Raw genomic sequence first — 24,587 nt, 5'->3', positions numbered from 1 at the left:
GAGAGAGAGAGAGAGAGAATGTCTCACAAGCCTTTGGTAGGGTTCTCTCTTACGAAGGATAAAGGATAAGGTAGAGAATGGAGTGAGGGTCTGGGTGGATAAAAAGCATATTGTGAGAATGATCACAGTGAGAAAGTCATGGACCTGGGTGCAAATTCTATTCTTGTTAAACTCCAAATTCCAAGCTGTCTTCTATGTCAGTATTGTGCTTGCTTTTGCCCAACCAGACATCCTTTCTGCTTGTCCTACTGAGTTAATTCTCAATATATGCTTTGTAATTTAAGTTGGAAATTTTAGTGTCAGTGAACTCACTTGGGTTTGTGTTTTCTACCACTTGGTATAATTAACAAACAATTATGAAAACAGCCCAGGCATTTTTTTTGAAGCATCTTGCCTGCTACTTCAGTGGTTCTTATAGCATGCTTTGCAGGTGTCCCAAGTCATGCTCCAGTCTCTTTGGTAGATAAAACACTTAACAGAAGAATGTACCAAATAGGAGGCACTTAAGAAAAGGGTTGTTTTTGATACATATTTGAGGCTGTTGTGGAAAAGGGCTGCTACCTTCTCCAGAGGTGGCTACATTTCAGTACTTAGAGGCAAAAGGGCCCTAGTTTGCATAGCCTTCATGCCCGGGGCAGTCTGGCTGAAAGGCATTATATAGATATCAGTTATTGTCACCCACATGATGACAGTGATTATTTTACATATGGCAGCTTTAAGGGTGAGCGCTATGGTCTCATTTGTATGCCAGCATCTGGCAGACTGTCACACATCTGCAGAAGATAACCTAAACGGCACTATTAATATGTCCCTTTTGCATTCTCCCCAAGGCATCTGTCTCCCCAAATGCCTGAGAAAGTTCCTTTCCCTCTTGAAAGCCTAGAGGCGAAATTCAGAAAACATGCCACCTAGGCTGGGGAAGCATAAGCTCAGAGTGACAGCTGGCTGAGCTCAGGCAAATCCCTGGCTCTTGGAATAGCTGTGAGGAGGGAAAGGGGACTGCCATCTATATTCGTTCTATCGGCGGCTGCTTTGCTGGGGGTGGGTGTGGGGGACCTGCAGTCAGAGGCTCCCATTCCCAGGCCCACACAGTGTGTCATATCCAGTCACAGACTCAAAGGCCAGTTCTCAGTGTCTACAAATGTATCTCAGAGCCAGAACCTGGCTAAAGATACCTTCCCTGAGACTTCAGGGATTATAGGATTTCTCTGTGGTAGGGATCAAGTAGCTCTGTATTCAGTGCTTAAACACTCTTTCTGTGTATATGTGTGAATTGCATGCCTGTGTGTGTGCATGTGCATGTGTAAGCCACAGGACAATCTCAGCGGTTGCTCTTCAAATCATCCACCCCTCATAAAGGCAGGATCTCTCACTAGCCAGTAACTTACCAACAGGCTAGGAGGGCTGGAGAATGAGCCTGCTAGGATTACAAGAGTGTGCATCATACCTAGATTATTTTTTTCCTGGATTCTGGGGATCAAACTCAGGTCCTCATGATTATCGAGCAAAAACTTTACCGACTAACCCCTCTCCCCAGCTTGTCTTTACCACTTTTCAAGTTAACTATCCAAGTTCAGTTTCAAAGAGTGTTCAGTAGCTCTTCTCTAACCAGTGACGATGATGTCATACTTGCTGTGTGCAACAGCTTTCATGTACAGAATGCTGAATTCATTGGAATACAGCAATGAGTCATTTAGGACTCCTGCCCTCATACAGTTTACATTCTCATAGGGGCAAACTAAAAATGCACCTCCAAAACCATTTCACATCCCAGTGAGCGTGATGAAGACAGCAAGAATATAGCTGCTGGCAGCCACCTGCAAGCTAGTGGGAGTCTCTATAGAGACAGTAGATTTGACTGAGTCTGGGATCAAGAACTCTAGGGACACATTTTCAGACAGAGGGTATTGCAGGTGCAAAGAGAGGAAGAACAGGCTTAGCTGGGAATAGAAACATAGTTTGCTGGCTGAAGCAGAGTGAATGAGGCAGGAGCAACATGACAGGTGTCAGAGGAGTCAGGGCCCAGAAGGTATGAGATCAAATAGATTCTGGGAAACAATGTAGACTTTTCAGTGCCTTAGAAGGTTATTGGAGTCTTCTGTGCACAGCCAGAATGTCCAGTAGGTGACAAGGTAACAGATAGGCAGGGCATGAGTGATGAAGAAGAGGAATCAGGCAGCCATAGGGGAGGGTGCCACATGGTAGTCCTTGTTAGTGAGTATTGGCAAAAATGGGGACGGAGGCATCTTAGCTGTCTGAGCTTCATTTTACAGGAAGTGGAGGCATGGTTCATGGATGTGTGGGGCCAGGAGGATAGAAGTTGGCAACTTAAGGGCAGAATCAAAGTTCAATTGGAGCCAGTACCAGTCCTCAACTGCCTGAGGGCTGAGACTATGAACTGAATTGGAAATTGGAGCTAAGAGTGAGGAGTTATTATAGAGTTGGCAGGCAGATGCTAGAGCAGTGGTCACCCTTCCTAATGCTGCAACCCTTTAATACAGTTCCTCATGTTGTGTTGACCCCCAACCATAGAATTGTTCTCATTGCTACTTTATAACTGTAATTTTGTTACCATTATGCAGTGTAAATATCAATGTTTTACAATGGTCTTTTTGGGGGTTGTGACCCACAGATTGTGAACAGCTGCTCTAGACATCCAGTTTTTATTGTTAAATGCAAGGTCAATATAATGAGGTCAGAGAAGTGGCCTTACTTAGACACGCAGGAACCTTCTTTGCTTTCTCCAGTATTAGTCAAGTGGAAGATAATAATGCTTACAGTGTTTGTTTTGTTTTGAGATGCTGGAGATTGAACCTGGTTTCTTGTAGACAAGTACCTCTATCCTCAGCCCCATTAGGATCATTATGCCAAGATCAGCCTTGAGGGGCCCGTGGCAAGGTGATGTGGGGAGGGATAACAGGCTGCTGCTGCTGCTGCTGCTACAGTCTCTATGTAGAATGGGGTGTGCCCATCCTGAAAACCAAGCTGTGTAATTTCAGGAGCCTACGTATTACGTGTCCATAGAGAAATGAAATTCAGATACTGCAAGTTCACATGGGTTTGGGTTTCAGTAAGTAGCAGCAACCATCACTGTCACTACTATGACACTAAAAAAGCTGTCTTCATATCCCTGGCACATGTGCTCTACACAGACTAATTTTGAACCTCTGAAGGAAGCAACTCTGAAAAAAAAAAAACAGATCTTCATTATTGGTAAAGCTAATTCTTTTTTCTTTTCTTTTCTTTTCTTTTTTTTCTTTTTTTGAGACAGGATCATAGTGTGCCCTAGCACATTTGTATGTGATGCTGAGTACTGAACTCAGGGCCTTGTGTATAATTGCATGAGTGCTCTACCAACCAAGATGTGATATGTGCCAGCCCAGCTCTAATTTTAATTCATGACACATAAAAGTCACAGCATGAATAAAATGATTTTCAGAGCTGCCCTACCTATAATTTAAGATTTTCTTTCATAGATGCCCGGCATTTTCATTTTGACGGTCTTCTCTTCTGTTTCTTTCTCCCCAGCCCACTCCTACCTGGATAACCATGAGTTGGACCAATGGGTTATTGGTTTGCAAGGAAAGGATACTAAAACTCTGATTGGTTATCTCAAAGTTCCACAGGTTAATCCTTAGGTCATCAGCAGACATGTAGGTCTCATAGTCACTGTTGACAGATATGGAGTTGATGTGGTACGTGTGTGCGTTGGCAAACACTCTCCGTGGGGTGGCCTCCACCATCAGGTCCATGGGTCTCAGGACAGGCACCTGGATATGAGAAACACACAGTGTTCAGAATGGAAGGTGGCTTTTTTTTTTCCTTGTAGAAAATGGGTTTCTGCTGTGTCCTTACTGCCACACAGTAAATCACGACCCTGAAACCAAGAGTTACAGAAACCAGCTGCCATTCTTACTACATTCTGGGCCTTTCAACAATTGACACCTGGTACCAGGACAACATTCAATCTTTAAAAATTTGAAACATTTTTTTCTAATCCCCTTGAGAGGACTTGGATCTCACTGTGGGGACAAAGTCTTCAAAGCTCTTGCTCCCAGTCTGTTTCACAGTTTTTTATATTTAATTATTTTTTTAAATTTTTGACAATTTTATACATGAGTCCTGTGTTTATATCATTTCTGCCCCTTCACCTCTCTCCACTCGCCCTCAAATTCATGACCTCTTCTTTATTATTGCTACAAACACACAAATAGGTGTACGTATATATGCACATATTTATACAATGCAACCCACTGAGTCTGTTTAGTGTTGTTCATGTGTACTCTCACTTTCCTTCCTTCCTTCCTTCCTTCCTTCCTTCCTTCCTTCCTTCCTTCCTCCCTCCTTCCCTCCCTCCCTCTCTTCCTCCTTCCCTCTTTCCCTGCCTTCCTTTCTCCCTTCCTTAAATAGGAAATCTATTCTAGGAAGAAAATTATGAGACAAGCTTCAGAACATGTCATTTAGTTTCAACCTCAATTTATCTTTCTTGTGTTCTTGCATCATGACCTAGAGGGTTTCTTCCAAATTTTACTCTTAGCATTTAAGGGCGCTTTTAGGAAAGTGTTCCAATACTCAAGACTCTAGTGACCCAAGATGAGCCACTAGTATATCAGTACTTGTTGCATTCTGGTTGACCTGGGAATATCTTTGCTTACACCTATTGTCCCTGAGTACCAACTAGGTAGTGTCACATTCCAGATGGCCACCGTTTGGACAGTAAATTATATAGTCACTCTTCTAAATATAGAAATATAGAAGGTGTCCAGTAAGTGTTTATTGAATGACTGAGTAGAGAATATTCTAGTAAGTCTTTTCTTCATGGTGGGCTGGGGGGAGTTAGGCTGCTGAGAGAGAGTTCTCTCTGGGAAATGTGAGCAAAGACACCTACTCTTCTGCTCAAAGCCCAAACAAGCGAAACTACACAGCATGAGTACAGCTTTTTAGTGGAAACAAGGTGATAAATAGCCACAAGGGTCCTTTCCACCTTCTTTCCAAAGAATCCAAAATATCCTTTCCAAAGAATCAGAATCTTGCACTGAGCCTGTGTAACGTGCAGCAGGTGGCAGATTAAGACTTTAGCTTCTGAACCAACATCACTACAGGTGGCAAGAAGAGGTGGCCCAAAGCAGGTTGGCTTCCTGAAGGGCAGTCACCTGGCAGCACCTTCCAGAAGGCAGAATTCTCCCAGCCCAACCATGGAGTTGTTCATCAGCTCACACATGTGCATGCACATGCATGGTCCTGAGAAAACATGAAGGAAAGCCTAGACAGATGAGATACTTGGTGTCCAGGAAGCCAGTGGTGGGGTCTTCTGTGTGCCAGGATGGAGGAAGGGGTTGATCTCTTGGGTCCCATATGCCAGGCATGGAAAATGAATGGTTTTGCAGCACATGTGTGGAAGTAGGAGGCTTGTGCTCTGAACACAAGTACCAATCAAATGAAGGGCTGGGATGTGCCCCATGTTCTGGTCATTGGCTGGACCTACTCTGTCCCCATATTATTGAAGATAGTCGTGGGGATTTACTGAAGCAATCACCATCCATCCCACCCACTCTTTCAGCAACACCAACGGAGCATTGTACAAAGTCCCAAGGGCTTACCTGGTGAGCACAGGACACCTGCCTCACCATCACCCCTGTTCTAGTTAGTGGTGGTGGGGGTAGGGCTGCAAAATCTCACACAACAATGCAATGAGTGCTCCAGAGAGGAGGCATAGAGCATAGGAGGTCATGATGGGCTTCCTGAGGATGGGTGAGTGTGTGGAGACATGAAAGATGAGGAATAAGTCACCAGGCCACCAGAAAGCAGGTTCTAGCCAGAGAAAGGGTGCTGAAGTGGAGGAGGTCATAAAGTCTATTTTGAGAGTGAAGACGACAGAGTAGATTGGGGGTGAGCCACAAGAAGGGGCTCTGACTACATAAAAAAGGTAGGGAGAATGGGTTTGGGATGACCTGGACATGATTACAGTCAAGTTTTTATCAGACCTTTTTGGGGCTGAGGTCCAAGATTTAGGTGTGCATGAGTGAACACCCACCAAGGGCTTGTGTGAGTTGAGGCTTTACACTGGTGAAGCTAAGATTCCTCCATGAACCTGGCCCTGAAACAGTTACTGAAACCACAGTGTCTGGCCAGGCAAGTGCCATAGGATCCCAGATAATTCTTTCAACAAGAGAGGCCAAGTTACAGTCCTAGGATGGTACAGAGATGAGAAGGCACAAGTGGGATTCGATCTCAGGACCCACCTGACTTCAAAGCAAGCTCTCTTTCCTCATCTACACCAGGTAGGAACATGGCAGGGTGAAACTGATCAGCGGCTTATGAGTGACATGGATAAACAGCGGGGGGTGGGGGTGGGACATTACTGATGTCACATCATGCTGTTGGTCTGAAGCCTCCACAGGCATCACATATTTTGACAGTAGGTGGATAGGGCATCTACATTGTATGTTTTCAGAAACACATGCCACACTTTTTACAGTTGCTTATAAAGGTGCTCACACTTGGAGCCTTTCAGTGTTACTTCCTCTGCTCCCCAGAGATGCCTGAGTTCCACGCAGGCACCCAGGGCGCAGAGCAGTGGGATACATCAGGTTTCCTTGCAATCCTTGACCTCTAACCTGGTCCTTTATGTCTACACTGGGTCTTCAGATCGCTCCTGTGGCTGTGTTCAATGCGGAAGGGAGCGTGACAACGAGATAAAGAGGCATTTCAAAGTGGTCGCTGCCAGCCCAAGGCTGCTGCCTAATGTGATGAGCCTGGTTGCTAACGCAGGCTGACATGATCCATGATGGGCTGCATAATGGGGAAAGGCTCTGAGCAGGTGTCTGGGGATGGAGCCTTCCGATTCTTTGCAGTGATAAGGTGTGTGTGTGTGTGTGTGTGTGTGTGTTTGTGTGTGGTGTATTTGTGTGTGCATACATCGGTGTATGCATGTGTGCATGTATATCTGTGTGTGCATGCATGGCTGTGTTTGGAGGGAGTCTCTGCATCATCCCTGTGCTCAGGTAAAGCCTTGTCCTGAAGTTCAGGAAGGACCAGATGGCTGGATTAGACAGCCATGTTGGGACTGTGATTCCCACATGGTCTGATTGTTCCTTCTGGGGCCATGGCAGGGAGAAGAACAGGGCATGATTTCAAGAGTACCAGGCAATGTCTGGGCTTTCTTTGGAGAACATTGTTCTGGCAGCTTTCCTGTGCTATGAGCCAGCCATGGTGTTTAGAGCCCAAAGTGTCAGTTCCATCCCAGCCATGATCTCATGCAGTCTCCCTGGAGCCAGCCTTGGAAGGGGCTCCATTTGCCACCCTATAGGGGAGGATGCAGCCCACTGTCACAGAGAGAGCATTGGGGAAAATGAGACCTTGATATGTATAGCCCAGGCTTACCTTGAACCTGTGACTGCCCCTGCCTTCTTAGCCTCTGAATGCTAGAATCATGGACAAATGCCCAGCCAGATCGAAACCACTTAACTCAGCTGAAGCTGTTATCTGAGCCTCACTGGCAGCTGCTGAGGCTCTGTACCTCGAGTGGCCCAAGCTGGGGTGCAGCAGTGTCATCTCTGCACCTCAGCTTGGGCAGCTCATATCCCTCTTTTTCCTCTGCTCAGGTTCGGTGTTCCTCCTGAGGTCAGTTGTACATATGAGTATTCTCACACATGTGCATGTGATACTGGGAGGGGTCAACACAATCCCACTCTTCCCAGACACCTAGTGTCCTGTTATTATATCCCCTGATTGATTTCTCCAGGGAAAAAGAGCAGCCTGAGTCTGACCTGCCATAGGCTTACAGAAAGTCACTCTATTCAATTCCTATTTCCATTGGCACCTTCTCAGACAGACCTTCCATGAACACCCCATGTTATTCACTGCCTGAAATGGTTTAAACACTTAAGCCAGTCATCAGTGAGTTATCTTATCTTTATGGTTCCTAAGGGACAGATAAGAAAGGAGAGGTACAGAATGGCTGAGTAATTAATCTGAAGTCACACAGCTAGCCTGAGGCAGAGCAAATACACCTGCACTTCTTGGCTCAGGAGCCAGCTTGACTCTTTATCCTCTTGGTTCTGTACCAGGATGCATAGATACTTGGGGAAGGGTGAGCTGCACTGGAACTCAGTGGGATGTATCACCCAAGGGACCTTGTATATCCTAGGGAGGCGTAGGGAGACTCAAGAGAGGATGCTGATGCAAGATGGACTGGAAGAAGTGGGGGTATAGGGGAGTGTGATGCTCCTGAGAGTTGGACCAGTTACTTAGTCATTCAGTCAACAAACTATTAAATCCCTTCTCTGTATCAGTCATGTCTCTGGACATACACAGTCAACCTTACTTCTGTGGTCTCTCTCTCTCTCTCTCTCTCTCTCTCTCTCTCTCCTCTCTCCTCTCTCTCTCTCTCTCTCTCTCTTTCTGTCTCCTCTCACATGCTATATGATATGGTGTCTCCAGGGAGGCTTCTCTGAAGGGTACCATGTGAATAGATGCTAGAAGGTCATGAGGCAGGAGTTCTATAGATGCAAATGCATACAGGCTGAAGCATGTGCAGAGCATTGAAGAACAGTCAAACTAGAGAGGACCCAATGAGCAGAGGAGAGCTGGAGAAGATGCCAGGGTCAGGACGAGGATGCTCAGGAAGTTGGGAGGAGCAGCCCACTCACACTGTCAAGGAGCCTCTGTTCTCACTGTAACAAAACCTTGAACAATATGGACGCTCGGCCAATTATCAAACCCACCTGGGGGGTAGAGTCTGGCATGATGTACCCACTATTAAGGGGTAATTCAGTGTAACAAACCAAATCGAGTATGTACAAAGACTGTCAAATAAAATAAGCCACTAACAAATTAGATTACTCTCCATTTTTGGTGGGAAGAATGCCAGTCAGTCATTTTTCATTTAAAAAATTATGCATCTTAATTCCATTTTTTTAAGCATGAAAAGGAGCATTGAAAGGCCTTGTGTGCTATCTCTCATGAGGTTTGTTTTGGGTGGCATGTCTCTCCTGCTTCTCAGAGAACTGATGGAGCATCAAGCCTTGCTCTGGTCAAAAACCTTGTTTCCTCTGTGGACTGGTGGTGGATGGGTTGGAGAAGCAGGAGAGACAGGTTGGCTCAGCTTATGATGACATATCAGAGCTGTTGTTTCCAGAACGAAGCTGCCAATCAACAGCATCCCGCCAGAACCCCCAAGGAATCCTATCCAAATAATATAATTTTTAGATTTCCCCGCTCACACCCTTCAACAGCCTCAATATGGCCCTAATTTCTTATTTTACAGGCTTTGTCATAGAGATTGAAATAAGCCCCAGAACAAAACCCCTTTGGACCAAGTCAGGCTTTGTGCTTCAGGATATTAAATAAAAGAATTACATTCTTTCATTTGACAAATACTTATTAAGTGCCAATCATTGCACCAGGCAATGTGTGCACAGTGTGAACACAACAGATTATACTGTGGTACTGAATGTGCAAAGGAAAGAAAGATAATGTTTCAGGCAAGTGTACTGTTACAGATGGCCACTCACTCCACACTGACTTTGAGAGAGAGAGAGAGAGAGAGAGAGAGAGAGAGAGAGAGAGAGAGAGAGAGAGAACCCAGTTCTTAGGTCAGCTGCTCTTTGTGGGGCACGGCGTTGCCTTTAGGTGATGTTTGGAGACAGGCTTTAGAGGAGCCGAGTGGATGCTCCTGGCACTAGTGAGTAGAAGCCAGGGATGCTGCTAAATGCTGCGCAGAGTGCACGAGACTGTCACAAGGATTATCCAGACTCAAATGTCAATGGTACTGAAATGGAGAAGCTGGGTTTTTAAGGAAGCCCTTCTGAAATAGAGTGTAAGTTGAGTAGACAGAGGAACACCTCCATCAGGCTGCAGAAGGTTCAGCCCAGGGCTGGGGATAGAAATCAGTGGGGGTCCACATGCTCTGTATATGCAAAGCCCTGGCTTCAATTTCCATACATATACATACATGTGCTGTACACATACTTAATATTTACTTATATATACATATCTATATATCTACATGTATCACTCATCATCCATCCATATCTATCTGTCTGTCTATCTATATCTATCCATCTATCATCTACCTATCCATTTGTCTATCTATCTATCTATCTATCTATCTATCTATCTATCTATCATCTGTCTATCATTTATCTACTATCATCTATCTACCCATCTTATCTATTATCTTCATTTCTTAAAGATATAACACCTATTGGCAGTAGTGTGGATCACACATCCTCCCTAAAGATTTCCTGATATATAAATGTATAAAATATATATATATGTGAATGAAGCTCAATGTATCACAGATGATTTTCACGGCAGAATAACATTTTCACATTCTCAGTGTCTGACTTCTAGCCTGTGTACGGAGAGGAGAGAACAAACACCTTTCCCGCAGAAGATAAACTCGCCGTTTAATTACTACTCCGTGGAGAAGCCCTCGTCACTGCCAGTTCTGTGCTATTTTCCTCCAGACATTTCCATTCCCTGCCAGCATTGCTGCCTTTCAAAGCGTGCTTCCCTGATCACTGCCTCCCCTGTTATTTCCCTCAGTGCTACACATTGTGTAATTTCACATGAAGGAGGAAACATCCTGAAATGTTACAGAGCAAGAGAATTCCAATTAACACTTAGCTGGGGAAGCCGTGGGAGGAAGAGGCAGCACTGGGTAGGCAGAGGCAGTGGCTTCATTTCGGAAGACACCTCGTTTGCCTCTACATATTATTGATGAGAGCATTTACAAAATTCAGTGATATTAGTAATTAGGATAAATATCCAATGACTATTTGGTGGTAATAGATCTTTAGCAGTGTTGTATTATAATCTGTTTATTTATGACTATAAAATATGCAGAATCAGTGATATAAATACGAATTTGATACTAATCACAAATCTTGTCAGTCAAGTTTCCTGGGAAGTCATTTACACAAAGGAGGCCTATTTGAAGAGAAAGATGCCCTTATCAATGCCCTGAAAACAGGACTGTTCATAGTTCTGAACTTGTCAGAGCCTTGTGAAGCTTAGGTGTGTCAGAGTTCTGTCTCCCACCTGCAGGTGGCGGTAGTGATCACTGGTGTCTTTCCCACGGGGAACAAGTTAACTTTCAATGACCTTTCAAGGTTGAATGATCTGATTCCTGGTCCTAGCTGCATACTCAAATCCAGTAAGCCCTCTTGTTTAAAACTGATGCATAGGCCTCACCAACAAGAAGTCAAGCCACTATGCCTGTGAAGTGGAACTCAAGGACTGGTATTATGAAAACCAAACCAAACCCCTAAACCAGGTAATAATATCTTATACACACATGTATGTATGAAATTATCAAAGAACAAAGAAAAACAGAAAAGAGACTTTTGTTTGTTACGTATAATGAGTTCCTAAGAATCGGCAACAAAACAAATAACTCAATAAAAACATAAATCAAAGATAAAAACAGAAAATTCAAAGGTAGAGAGATCCAGACATTTATAGATACCCTGATCTCACCACTGCCGGCAAGCTAAGGATCTCTAAAAAAACCCTTAATCTTGCAAACAATTAGATTCCTCCTTAAATCTTTATTCCTAAAGAATCTACTGTGGTAGTCCCTGTTCTGAGCTCACTACAGGTTTATGAGGAGGTTAGCTGAGACATAAGACAGTCACCTCATTTTCATAACTCCAGGCATTGGGCATGGAGTGGCCCTTAACAGGACATATGCTGCCTCACAGTTAAAAAGGCAAGGGCCGAGATGACTGATGTCACATCTCACACAGAAATTAAATCAGTGGTTCTTAACCTCCCTAATGCTACAACCCTTTAATACAGTTCCTCATGTTGTGGTGACCCATAACCATAAAATTATTTTTGTTGCTACTTCATAACCAATTTTACTACTGCTATGAATTATATTTCAAATATCTGTGTTTGTGGATGGTCTTAGGCCACCCCTGTGATTGCCACCCACAGGTTGAGAATCACCCAGTTACAACCATAGCCACTGGCCAAGGGTGTAAGACCTACAACAACAACAACAAAAGTCAGAAGTAGATACCAAAAGAAAAATAATGTAAATTTTAACTTAGAATGTTTTCTTGAATGTGAAACTGTCATTTAGCACTTGACAAAAAATGTTTGGAAATATTAGTTGTCCATTTTAGTTATGATTACATTGTATCAAAATCAGACTCCCTTGAAGAAGAGGATGAATAAGTTACCATATACTCTAGGACTACTGCCATTTCAAAGATGAATTGGCTCAGAGGACTATCCGTATAACTAAATAGTATAGACAGTATGAAAATCATATTCATCCATTGCTGTTAATAACAACATATTCAGGTAGAAGCACAAGGAAGACATAGAAACACTCACACCCCAAACAGTAACATTTTTACCTTTGGCAGTGTCTTAATATGCTACTATCTGACTTGTTTATATAAACGTATTTTCCTTTTGTAACAAAAAGAAAAGGAGTGGAAAAAAGTGAAAACAGAGAACACAAAATTGAGGGCTAGGGAAGTGGGGTGGATCTGGGAGTCAAGGGAAGACTTGGGGATAAATACAAAAAAATCATAAACGTTGGATAAAACTTTCAAAGAATTAATAAAAATATTTATAAAGGTATTTTAAAGCAGTCAAATGCAGACTGACTTTTCTATGCATGCTCTTTGCTCTACTCCACTTTACTTATTTTTCAGATATATACATTAACAAAAAGAATCCTACAATGTAATTATTATTCCCTTATGAACTTTCTAAAATTAGGAAACATTTAAGTGTTTCAATTTATTTGATTGCCATATACATCCAATTTACACACACATATACATATGAGAAAAACCATTGTAATCTAGTATTTTACTAGGACAGAATTCTTAGTCTTCTTCATTCTGGCTTATAGCCCTAGCTGCTGAGAGGCTGAGAGATAGGTGGTTACCCATGAGCCTGCTCAACAAAATAAGACCACATACATAAGGAACATGGTTCAGCAGCAAAAGGTCCTTGCCACTATGGCTGAGGATCTTAGTTTGATCTCTAATATCTACATGGTGGAAGGGTCTAGAAGGGAGTAATTAAAGCTGTCCTCTGACTTTCACATGTGTTCCTGCACACCCACACCCACACCGGCACCCACACACTCACACTAAATTAACAAACAAATACAATGGCAATAAATGCTTTCTTTGTCATGCATTTGCTCGTCCTGGGGAAAGCCAAGCCCTCTAGTGAGCATGCCTGCCTATTCCTGTGATGTAAGAGCTGCTTTCTGGAGCTGTCCGCAACAGCAGCATGGGGGAGGGGGCAGGTGGAGTGATGTGAAGCAGAAGACTTGGAAGAGCCAGATCCTCTCCTAGGCCATCAGTGCCCTTGGATGTACTCTCCACTTTTTTTTTTCTGTCATCTTCCCACTTCCATCTTCCCAGCTCTTCCCTACCTCATGGTTCCCAGTGTTACTGTTAATAGGGCATTCTTCATTCTGTGCATGCACCCCATCCCACGGACAGTAATCGGGCAGCTGTGTGAACTCTAAGAAAACAGATTTCTAGTTTCCTTCTTTAACCCAGAATTTTCCAGGGGTCACTTCTCACTAATGGTCCTTTGCTCAAGGACAGCAAAACTAATTAGTCACTGTTCCCTAGGGGGAACTGTGTCTGGGATGTTATTTACAAATTTTCTTCAAGCAGTGAGTCCATTCATCTCTCATATAATTTTTCTTTCAATCTTAAAAGTTCAATGAGCCCTCTTCATGGAAATGGTTCCCTGTCTCTCTCTGTCTCTCTCTCTCTGTCTTTCTGTCTCTGTCTCTCTGTCTGTCTCTGTCTCTGTCTTTTTCTGTGGTTCTTCTGGGGCTTGAACTCAGGGCTTTGAGCATCCTAGGCAACTGCTCTACCACTGAGTTACACCCCCAGCCCTGTAACCTTCTTTTTAAAATTAGACTATAAACCATACTAAGTAGGTAAACTGTGAAAAAAAAAGGGAGTGGGGTTCATCTTGGATGAAATAAACTTATGTAATTACATCTCTTGGAACAATGCACCATTTTATTGTCCACCAAGACCTGTAGCTCTTCAGCCCGTTACACAGGCTTTGTCTTCAACACATGATCAGCTGATTTCTTGTCTCTGCACTCAACAATAGGCCTCGTCCTTTAGTGAGGTGTCCTGTGTCTATGCCCTTCAAGGTTCCAGGTCACCATCCATTTCCTGACTCATCTCTGACTCTTTGCTCTCTGATTTAGTGAAAGCTGATGGATAAAAAAGGGCGGTGGCTCAGAGGCCATAGCTAGGCTTGATCACGGATTGAAACTCCCAGTATTTTTTTCCTTTTCCTGAAGGGAAGGGCATGAATTATTTTTCCAAAGGTCAAAGCTATTAGCCTCTTGGACAAAATGGAAAGCTCTGAGCCTTATAGAAAGGAAAATCTCAAAACAAAACAACGAAAACCTGCTGACTACACAGAGGGAGAAAGGGACAAACACAGAGTCACTCAAATCCCTGCATTCATGACATATGCTCACTTATAAGTGGATGTTAGCTTCAAAGTACAGGGTAACCATGCTACAACCCACAGACCCAGTGAAGGTAAGTAACAAGAAAGAATGCTTGAATCCCACTCAGAAGGGGATATAAAATAGACATTAGAGGTGGATAGTTGGAGGGAACTGAGTGGGAGAGGGTGTGGGGAGGGCAACTAGGTGGAGATCAGGTGTGGGGAGAGCAGAGGGTGGGGTGGGAGTCGGTGGTGCTGGTGCATCTCTGGAACTTAGAGTTTAAAGTTAGCTATGAGTAAAATAAAATATAAAACCAAACACGTATTTATAAGTGTTCTGAGAGAGGTTAGAACTATCCGCGAAAGCCAGGCTTGGTGAAACCAGAATAGTCAAAAGGAAATGGGTCATACTAAGTTCCTGGTTTTTGTGATGCTGGCTAAGGCTGTGTCTGTCACCAACATAAACATCCTAGATTTGAGAAAGTGGGTGACTAGGTAAAGCTACCTTGATACTACCCAGAATGATGGTTCATACAGGTGGCTTCAGTTATTTATAGAAAATTTACTTTCCCAGGAGCGGTGTCATATCTCTGTGATTCTAGCACCTGAGATATGACAAAGTGAATTTCAGGAAAGAAGTTATGGCCTTGTGTGTGTGTGTGAGATCTACATTTCATCAGGTACAATATTAGATCTCTGTTAGATTGTTCATTGCTAGCTCACTTGTGCTTTTGTAAGTGGGAACTGAAGAGCTGGTTTGACATGGTTTTTACCTCCACAGGATGTCTGGCTGCACACAGAGGGTTCCTCTCTCTTCCATGTGTGGCCAAGGCCTTCAGATCCTATGTCTAGGACACTTGCTTCCTGTAGCTCTAATGGCATCTAATCCTGTGGGCCTGTCATGTGTGACCTCATCAAGTACATTCTCCCACAAGCCTAATTAGACAAGTGATTTCAGTGAGCTTCATTACCCAGTGTCCTAGGTTTCCACTGCTGTGAAAGAGATGCCATGACCAGGCCAACTCTTAGAAAGGACAGCATTTTATTGGGGCTAGCTTACAGGTTCAGGAAGTTCAGTTCATTATCATCAAGGTGGGAAGCATGGCAGCTGGAGAAGGAGCTAAGAGTTCTACTTCTTGTTCTGAAGGAACCAGGAGAAGACTGGTAATCTACAGGCGGCTAGGAGAAAGCGCTCTTCCACACTGGTGGAGCCTGAGCACAGAAGGAGACCAAAGCCCATCCCCCCACAGTGACACATTTCCTCCAAGGTCACACCTACTCTAATAAGGCCACACCTCCTAATGGTGCCACTCCCTGGACCAAGCATATTCAAACAGCCAAGACCAAGTACCTGTCTGCTGGGAGGTCTCATTTTCCCCAGTGAGCCCACATTACCCTCTGCAGACATGACTGCTGACGCCCTACCATGACTTTCTTCCCTTCCCACAGCTTCTGTGACCTCAAAGCCCACTCATGTCCCTGTGCAGTAAGACAAGGGAGAGAGATTCCCCTTCGGGGATGAGAATTTCCTTAGCTTCTAGATCAGTGGTTCTCAAGGTTGTGACCCCTTTGTGTTCACAGAGCTCACATATCAGATTTCCTGCATATCACATATCTACATTATGATTCATAACAGTAGCAAAATCACGGCTATGAAGCGGCAATAAAATGGTTTTATGGTTGGGGGGGGAGGGGCGTCACTGCAACCTGAGGAACTGTATTAAAGGGTCACAGCATGAGGAAGGTGGAGAACCACTGTTTTAGATAGTGTAGAGGACCCAGTGTAAGGAACTGAGTGGGGCTGAGAACTAAGTTAAATGACATGCAAAGGGAAAGAGAAAAAGACATATAGCTAGACTTGAAGAAGAAAAACAATGAGCTTTTTTTTTTTCTCCCTATCTGAAAAAAGAATGGAAGTGGCAAAGGAGGAAAGCAGGCTGTTGGAACTCAGCAGGGACTTATTGATCAACAGCTGAAGTGTGGACCCAAAAGAAGGACACATGAGTGGAAAGTTATCTGCTTCAGTGCGCAGAATGGAAGCCATCCAGAGAAGCAGGGGAGATGCCGTGTGTTTCTCAGGAGAAAAAGAGGAAGTACGATTCTTCTCTTCTGGCCTCTGAAAGCAAAGTATTGCCTTTGATGTTGAAGAGACCTCAAAGCACATAGCAGGCCTGGGATCTTGCTGACAGACTACTGAATCTTGAGGCCTCAAGAGATGCCCTAGACTCGCCCTACAAGGGCTCAAGGGGTTTCTGCAGCCTAGATAGACTCAATGGAAAAGCTTCGTGGGGATGCTGCTAGAGACGCTTTGTCCCAGTGTAAAGCTTTGTTGTCTCAGGAGCAGAGACTGCTAGCCGGAACAGACAAGTAAGGGCAGCTGGAGAGAACAGAAGCCAGCACGGTGAGGTGTCACATGTAAACCCTGAAGGTGGCAGGAAACACCCCTCTCTCTGTGTGCACATGCCTGCAGAGAACACAACAAATTTCCATGTTCTCTCTGGAGCCCGACTCAATATGTTCCCCAGTTGCTTATCTTTCCTTCCCAAGAGCTGCTAGTTTAAAATGGCATTCTATCCTAGGTCTATTTATAGGCACACAGGATTTTTTTTTTTTTTTTTTTTTTGTCTTAAATTATAGAAAGTAAGATAAACCTAGATCTTGAGTTACGGCACCAAATATAGTGAGTCGTCTTCATTTTCTAGGGTTGCAGATTTAGGCGTGCTAAGTTTACAGTGTGTTTGGAATGTACTCTCTTAACATATACGCCACTTGCATTGCTCATAATTTTCTTTTTCTTCCCAGGAGGGAACTAACGCCAGTAAAGCTCATTTGCCTGTGCTGCGACATCTTTCCATTTGATAATCAGAAATTACACGAAGACACATTTTTATCAAACATAAATATGGGGGAGTCTAATTCTCTTTGATAATCTACCTTAGTACTAATGCTGACGGGAACATTTCTACAAGAAAAGTGGGCTAATTAAGAGCATGGGTATTTTAGAGGACACTTCTGGTGTTCATTGTTGTATTTTAGTTTTCAAAAGTTGTAATCACTTCTCCTCACAACACCCACCCCTGTGTATGTATATATGTATGTATGTATGTATGTATGTATGTATGTGTGTTTGTGTATAAATATATATGTATATATATACATATATATATAGTGTGTATGTGTATATGTGTATTTGTGTGTACATGTATATGTGTGTGGGTGTATATGTGTATGGGTATATATGTGTATATGTGTGTGGGGGGGTATATATGTGTGTATGTGTGTATATGTGTTTGTGTATATGTATGTGTGTTTGTGTATATATATATGTGTGTGTGTATATGTGTGTATGTGTATATGTGTGTATGAATGTATGTTTGTGTATATGTATATATATGTGTGTGTGTATGAGTGTATGTGTGTGTATATGTATATATGTATGTGTGTATGTGTGTTTGTACGCATGTTTATGCATGTGTGGGTATATATGTATATATGTGTATATGCATGTGCGTATGTGTAAATGTGTGTGTGTGTATGTATATGTTTATGTGTGTGTGTTTGTGTGTATGTGTATGTATGCTAGGCCAGGGACTGACACTGGGTGTCTTCTTCAATCACTCTCCATTTAAAATGTTCTAAGACAAGGTTTCTCAATGAACCTGGCATTCTCCAGCTGGTTAAACTGGTCCACCAGGGAGCTTGGGATCAGCCTAGTTCTACTGTGCCACCTGTGCTAGGATCACAGCAGCTCCATAGGACAATAGACTCTCACTACCACACCTGGCTTTCCATGCGACCTGGTTGTCTAGGTTCAGGTCTGTGCACTTGTAAAGTAAGCACTTTATGGACTAAGCCATTGCCCCTCCCCCAGCCTGAGTCTGAGAATGTAAAAGGGGCTAATAAACTTCAGGGGGCGGATACTCAAGACAAACAGGAAACAGACCTTTCTGTCTTGCCTTTATTTAAGAAAAGATAACCTACTGCTTAGAAGCAGTTTTCAAATGTTAGTTCTTTATTTGTATGGTTACTGTACCCACACAATAAAGACACGGGATACAGCATTTGACAGTGGATTCTATGACGTAAGGGTAAACTCTGGTTCAGGCAGAGAATTCTGTATTTGGATGACTGACAGATGGAGGCTGAGGCAGACAATTTAAAGGATGATTTGCAGCCAAGAGTCCCAAGGGGCTTTTAACAACTTCTCTCAGGTCCCTGTTCTTGCCACTACCCCAGGGTCCCTCACTGAAATGCAGAGATGTGGCTGCAGCTTCTGAGGGAGTCATTCCTCAGAAGACCTCTCTGTCTCAGAGAACTTAAAGGTTCTCTCAAAACTGGACATTGTGGGGTGGGGGGTTGGGGACCCATTCACCTCTACTTACTGCAGAGACTCAGGTGGGTTTACTTCCTAGTGCCACCTCACCCATACTTAGAGAGAACACTGATTGTGAGGTGCCCAGCTCCAGGTGACACATCTACAACATAACGTCTACACCAAAAACACAGGGGACATTGAGAAAGAGAGGGCGGAAAGCTTCTAAGAGCTAGAGAAGAACTTCCTCCAGCTTTGTCCATTTGTCCCAAATACCCCAGAAGCAGCTCAAGACTCAGCATCTCTCAGCCTTTGTGCACAAACAAGAGGCTATTCAGTGCTGGTCCTTCTCCAGCTGGAATCTTCTAGACTCTCACATTCTGTAAGGTCCTTGGTGTTTAGTATGATATACAATGCAAAGATCATTTGATTATTACACTGTCTAATCAATTTGAATTTTCTTCAAAAATTATTTATTTATATTTATATTCATCTGTGTGCTTACTTGAATTTATGTGCACTACATTCATGCATTCAGAGGTGGGAAGTGGGTATCAGACCCCCGGAAACTGGAGGTGTAGGTGGTTGTGAGTCACCATGTGGGTGCTGGGAACTGAACCCGGGTCTTCTGAAAGAGCAGCAAATGCTCTTAATTATTGAGCCATCACTCCAGACCTAAGTTTAAATTTTAAAAAGCTTTATTAATTTTGACTTGCTGTCCTTAATTTTATTTATTTATTTTTTTTACTTTCTAAATTTTATGTTGTTAGTGTGTGCCTGGAAATACCCTGATGTCCAAGACTGTGAGACAGGCTAACTATGTTTGGCTCACGTCAGAATTTATGCCTATGAATGAAAGAGTAAAAGGCAAGAATAACAACTACAACTGATTATACAATGTGAACATTCAGGATCATATATATAGCAGGTGTCATCCTCAGTATGCTGCCTCTTGGAGTCTGAAAAAATTCCCATGGCCTTTATCGTTACATTAGAAGCCAGTGGCAAATACTGGGAAACAAATGGTCCCTTCCAGGAACTCATGGGGGTTTGTCTCTGTCATTTCTCTGGGCGTGGAGCTTTGATTTCTTTGCATGGATAGCAGAGCAAATCCGTCTTTGAAGCTAAGTAGAAGCTCTTCCCAGGGTGCTACACTCCTAACCAACCCCAGTCATTTCTTTCTCTCCCCAGCTCCAGCCTGCATGGAAGATGGAGGTAATGATTTATGTGTTGTAAGCGGCTCTGACAGGTGCACTCCGTCTTGACTTCCTCCATTCCCAGGACTAATCGGAAGCTTATCTTTTCCTTTGTGTAATAGGGAGCTGTCAGATTCTATGACCCTCCAAACAATTTAATCATTCATAGAAGAGTTCACCTTGTGGCGAGGACACCTTGGTATTGGAGGAAGGAGGTGAAGGCCATGCTCTAGCATGTATCAAAATAGTGGCAGTCAGGGGCTAGGGGCCAACATGGCCTAACTGACAAATGGCACTTGCTTCCTGAATTTAAACTCTCTGTTACCACCTACTCACACAGCTTTCCTTGCTTTGTATATCTCCTGTCTTGGGTACAGACTATTTAGCCACCCAAGCAAAGAAGGGCTGTTTCAAATGAGCAACCCATGCAGAGCAGAGAGTATAAGCCAGGGCAGAGCAGGGTCCTTAACAAAGCCCATGGTACTTGGTGTAGTCTTGGTGGTACCACACTCCGATCCACACATGTCTGGCGATTCTGTCACCTTCCTCCTGCCCACACTGTGCTATGATGACTCCCATGTGTGACTCTGACCTTCTGCATGTCCCTTACTTTGATTGGTCTTCCTGCTTTCCTAGCTTGTCTAATGCTACAGCTCAAGGATTATTTAGGAAATTGTTCTGTGGGCTCCCTGGATCAAATTCTTCATCATTCTCTCTCTGACATGCCATGTACCTTCCCCCTGTATCTCCTGTTACAGTACTGGTTTTCTACTGAAAGTGATTTAGTTCCTCCTCACCAAGAGACTGCAAAGTTAGAAGGCAGGGAGCATGCCTTCTGTGGGTTACAGAGCGCCTGGGTCATAGTTGGTATGCAATATGTGCCTGCAGAATTAGTGGAAACTGCATAAGCAAGAAAGACCCATGGCCTGTGTTCTTAGTGATGGGCGTGGCTGTTGCAGTCATTGGTGGGCCTGTCTGTACTAAGGCCTTCATTGGGAAGCAGTGATAGCAACCAAACCTGGAGCTGTGTTGTCACTTCCACTTCTGAGTCTCACCATCTAAGATTGCTGTGCGAACTCTTCACCTTGTGTTTAGCTATTTTGGCATTAAACAGATGTCCTATTCATATAAGTCTATGTTGCAAAACTTCAAGTTCCCGGAAATGAGAGTAAGTGGCGTCAAGGAGCAGAGAAGAAAGTGTGAAAGGGAATTCAGTTTCTCCTCTCCCCTCCCAGTCCTCTCTCTTCTATTTTCTTCTCTTTAGACAGGAACTCAGGTAGTCTAGGCTGGCATTGAACTTGGTATGTAGTAAGAATGACTTTGAGCTTTCTGACTGGAGTTTTGTGTGGTGCTGCCATTCAAACCTTGGGCTGGTGACAGGCCAGAAGAGCATTCCACAACTGAGCTATAGCAGCAGCCAAACTGCCCTGTAGGCTGGCCTTGAAGTCTTGATCCTTCTGCTTCATTCTCCTTAGTGTTTGTCTACCTGGGGTATGGCACCATGATGGGACAGGTTGTTTCTGAGTTTACAACAGACTTTGCTATAGTGATGAGCAAGGACACAACAATGGTTTTTTCCCCCCACTATTTTAAAAGATATGTTCCAAACTCAGGAGATCTAAGACTCATACACATAGCAGATTAGATAGAAATTATATAAGATAGAGGTGTTTTCATGACCTAGTGTGGAATTTCTGTTTCAAGAAGTCATCAGACGTAGTAGGTTAGATCTGAATTGGCTATAGCATGGGAAGCCACTGCCTTTGTTACCTTGACCATGGAGGTCAAGGTTAAGGGGGCTTCTCGGGAAGTTAGGAGGACACAATGGATCTGCACTTGCTACTGGAATTTCCTTAAATGAGTCACTCCTCCAATGGGGCTATAGTCTCCTCAATCCTGACATGATGTTAGAGTAAAGAATAAATACAGGGGTACAGTGCCTGCTCAGCATGGTGTCAGGCAGAAGGAAGTTCTCAATTGACTAGGAGGAAGTTCTACCAAGCATCTTTCACCATGAGGTGACACTGACTGGGAGGGGAGAACTCCTGTTCACGAACCCAGCTCTTTCAGCCAGCACTTTCCAAAGTGAGGTTCATTGCTGCGTCGCCTCCAAAATAGATCAGCGACCTACTGTTTAATGGTTCATAAACAGGTAAACGGGTTTGAACTGGAATCAGTGGCTGGCTTCATGAACTAAGTCTTGCTATGGAAAAGAGAAGTGTCAGAGTGACAGATGGGTGGCCTAGTGTCACAGATGACTCTCACTCTAACTTCAGACTGCATCGGCCACGAGTTACATTTTTAGTTGACTATTATAAGCAGTGACTATTTCCTAAATTGAGGAAAAGTTTCCTTATGGACCAATAAGTTTGATGGAAAATGTTTTACTTCAAATCCTTTCTAGATAGTGCATATTAATCTCCTAAAGTTTCACAGAAACTCTGAAAATGGATTTGTATAAATATGCTTAAATTATAGCTTCCTACATTACTCCAGCAAGATGCATTTCAGAGCATGTTTATGTGCTCTGGTAGCTTTGAACACTTCTATAGTAAAGAGGAAGGCATTAAACACTGGCTCCAGTAAACATCTTCTAGGTAGAATGTTCTTTTTCTGTGGCTCAACCATTCTAAGGAAAACAAAGAATTCTGTATTTTTTTTCTGTTGAAAATATGGATTTTTTTAAAAATATAAAACTATCTTTCATATAAGTTTTTCTCCAACTGGTTTCTTGTTTTATGCATCAAAGAAAAGACAGTATCTTCACATCCACAACCCACAACCCCCAGGGATGTATTTCAAAATCTTGGCTGTCTGGAGAGGACTGGTATTTAAAATGCTTACATCAATGCATCAGCTTGTGCTTGGTTGGCAATGTCCTAAGATCAAAGTGATCATGTCCTCTGTTGGGCTTAATTCTAAATCCATTTGTGTTAATTATTTTCTACAAAGATCTTATGTATAATGAGCAGAGGACCTAGAAACCCTCTTGTGATTTCAAATTAATTTCTTAGTATAACTTGGTAGTAAGAGGGAGTCTGACACACACACACACACACACACACACACACACACACACACACACACACACATTTGATCTGCTAAGAAAGCCAATTTGGAAAACAAATCTAAGTCAGGTCTATTAATACTCTCAGGTATGTTAAACCATAAGCATATGCATGCCTGCACACCCATTTCAAAGACTTTGACAATCTTTCACACTTTTATTATCCAGTTATGCTTGAGTTTCTACTTACTTTGGTAAGTACAACCTGAAACTACTTGAAAGATGGGAGGAACACGCTTCTCTGGGGCAGTGTGAACGAGGGTTGAAATGGTGACACTGTCCATGTTTGCAAAGCCTGAAAAATACCATCGGGCTGCCTGTGCTCACAGTTAGGTCAGCCTTCCCACATCCCATCCCTGAACTCACATCACAGAATGACCAAAGGTAAGGATGGAGAGCCCTCCAAAACTTGGAATCACATCTAAACCTTGACCATGGTGTCTCAAGATAAATGACACTCAATGCCCTGTAAACATTGGGGTTTTGTTTTGATCAAATGTGACGCTTTTCTGACACCAGTAGATGTATCAGCACCTTACTCCTGTTGAGGATTAGGCCATGGGCACATTCTAAAGGGCTGGGACTCAGGATACACCGATAACTTGATCCTAAGCCAGGTATGGGATTCCATTTATATTGTTGTGTATGTTGGATCTAATTGCAGTATGTTAATGCAGCATACCAGAAGTATCTCTGGGATGAGAGATAATGTGACATCATCAGGGAATGGGCTCTGATTGGTGTAGATCTGACTCTTCACCAATTTCCTGACACATGCAAGAACTTACAGTCATTCTCATGTTATATATGATGGCTGTCATTTGGTCAAAGATTGATTCCTTTCCTGATGACTCTTACACAGGATAGTGTTAAGAGCACTGGCTTTCGGGTCAGACTGAACAGGTTAACAATCCAACCCTGCCACTTGGTAGCTGTAAGTGTGGGCAGGTTGCTTCAGGATTGATAATCAAGTGCCCCTACTTGCAACATGGGCATCATAGAAGTATCTACTTCATGGGTTTAGTATTGGGGCACAATGAAATGTGCTTATAATCTGTCTGCCAGAAGGTACAGCTTAATAAATGTCTTCAGTAGTTACTGTTGGAAGGTAGCACTGGGCACAAGGTGGTTGCCCCCATGATGCGACTAAAATGGGAAGGGAAGGAATTTGCTTGATAGGATTAAGAAAAAGAGTCAACCATAGGGAGCGTTACAACAAATCAGTCTAAATCAAATCTCTCCCGCGGTGTCAAGGCAACTCTATTTTGATAGAATTTGCTTTCATATTGGTCTGTACAGATCTTGAGAGTCAGAAGGAACAACTGAAAATCATGAGAGACACTCCAGTTTGAAACAGATCCTAGAGGCTATTAGGCTAACGGCTGCCAACACTACTCTCTGGGTCATAGTGGAAAGACATGGGTAAGTGCCTTGGCCCTTTTTTGAGTAGCTGGGTGTGTGTGTGTGTGTGTGTGTGTGTGTGTGTATACATGTGTAGGGAGCATGTGTGGGGGTGGGGTGGAGCATAGGCACTTTCTCACTC

The 24,587-nt window shown here is 43.3% G+C and overlaps 1 protein-coding gene across 8 annotated transcripts in view; it reads right to left on the bottom strand.

Annotated features, from left to right (window-relative positions):
• Positions 1-24,587, bottom strand: part of Ppp2r2b (protein phosphatase 2 regulatory subunit Bbeta) — a 400,180-nt gene that overhangs the window by 58,966 nt on the left and 316,627 nt on the right. For all 8 annotated transcript variants that reach the window (XM_034518041.2, XM_034518043.2, XM_076912724.1 and 5 more), the window contains one exon: positions 3,593-3,770. In XM_034518041.2, coding sequence (XP_034373932.1) covers positions 3,593-3,770 — 178 coding nt within the window. The remainder of the gene's footprint in view (positions 1-3,592; positions 3,771-24,587) is intronic.

The sequence above is a fragment of the Arvicanthis niloticus genome, chromosome 14 (assembly GCF_011762505.2).
Source record: "Arvicanthis niloticus isolate mArvNil1 chromosome 14, mArvNil1.pat.X, whole genome shotgun sequence".
NCBI lineage: Eukaryota > Metazoa > Chordata > Mammalia > Rodentia > Muridae > Arvicanthis > Arvicanthis niloticus.
The sequence above is the reverse complement of the archived record's forward strand: the minus strand, read 5'-3'. Positions and strand labels throughout refer to the sequence as shown.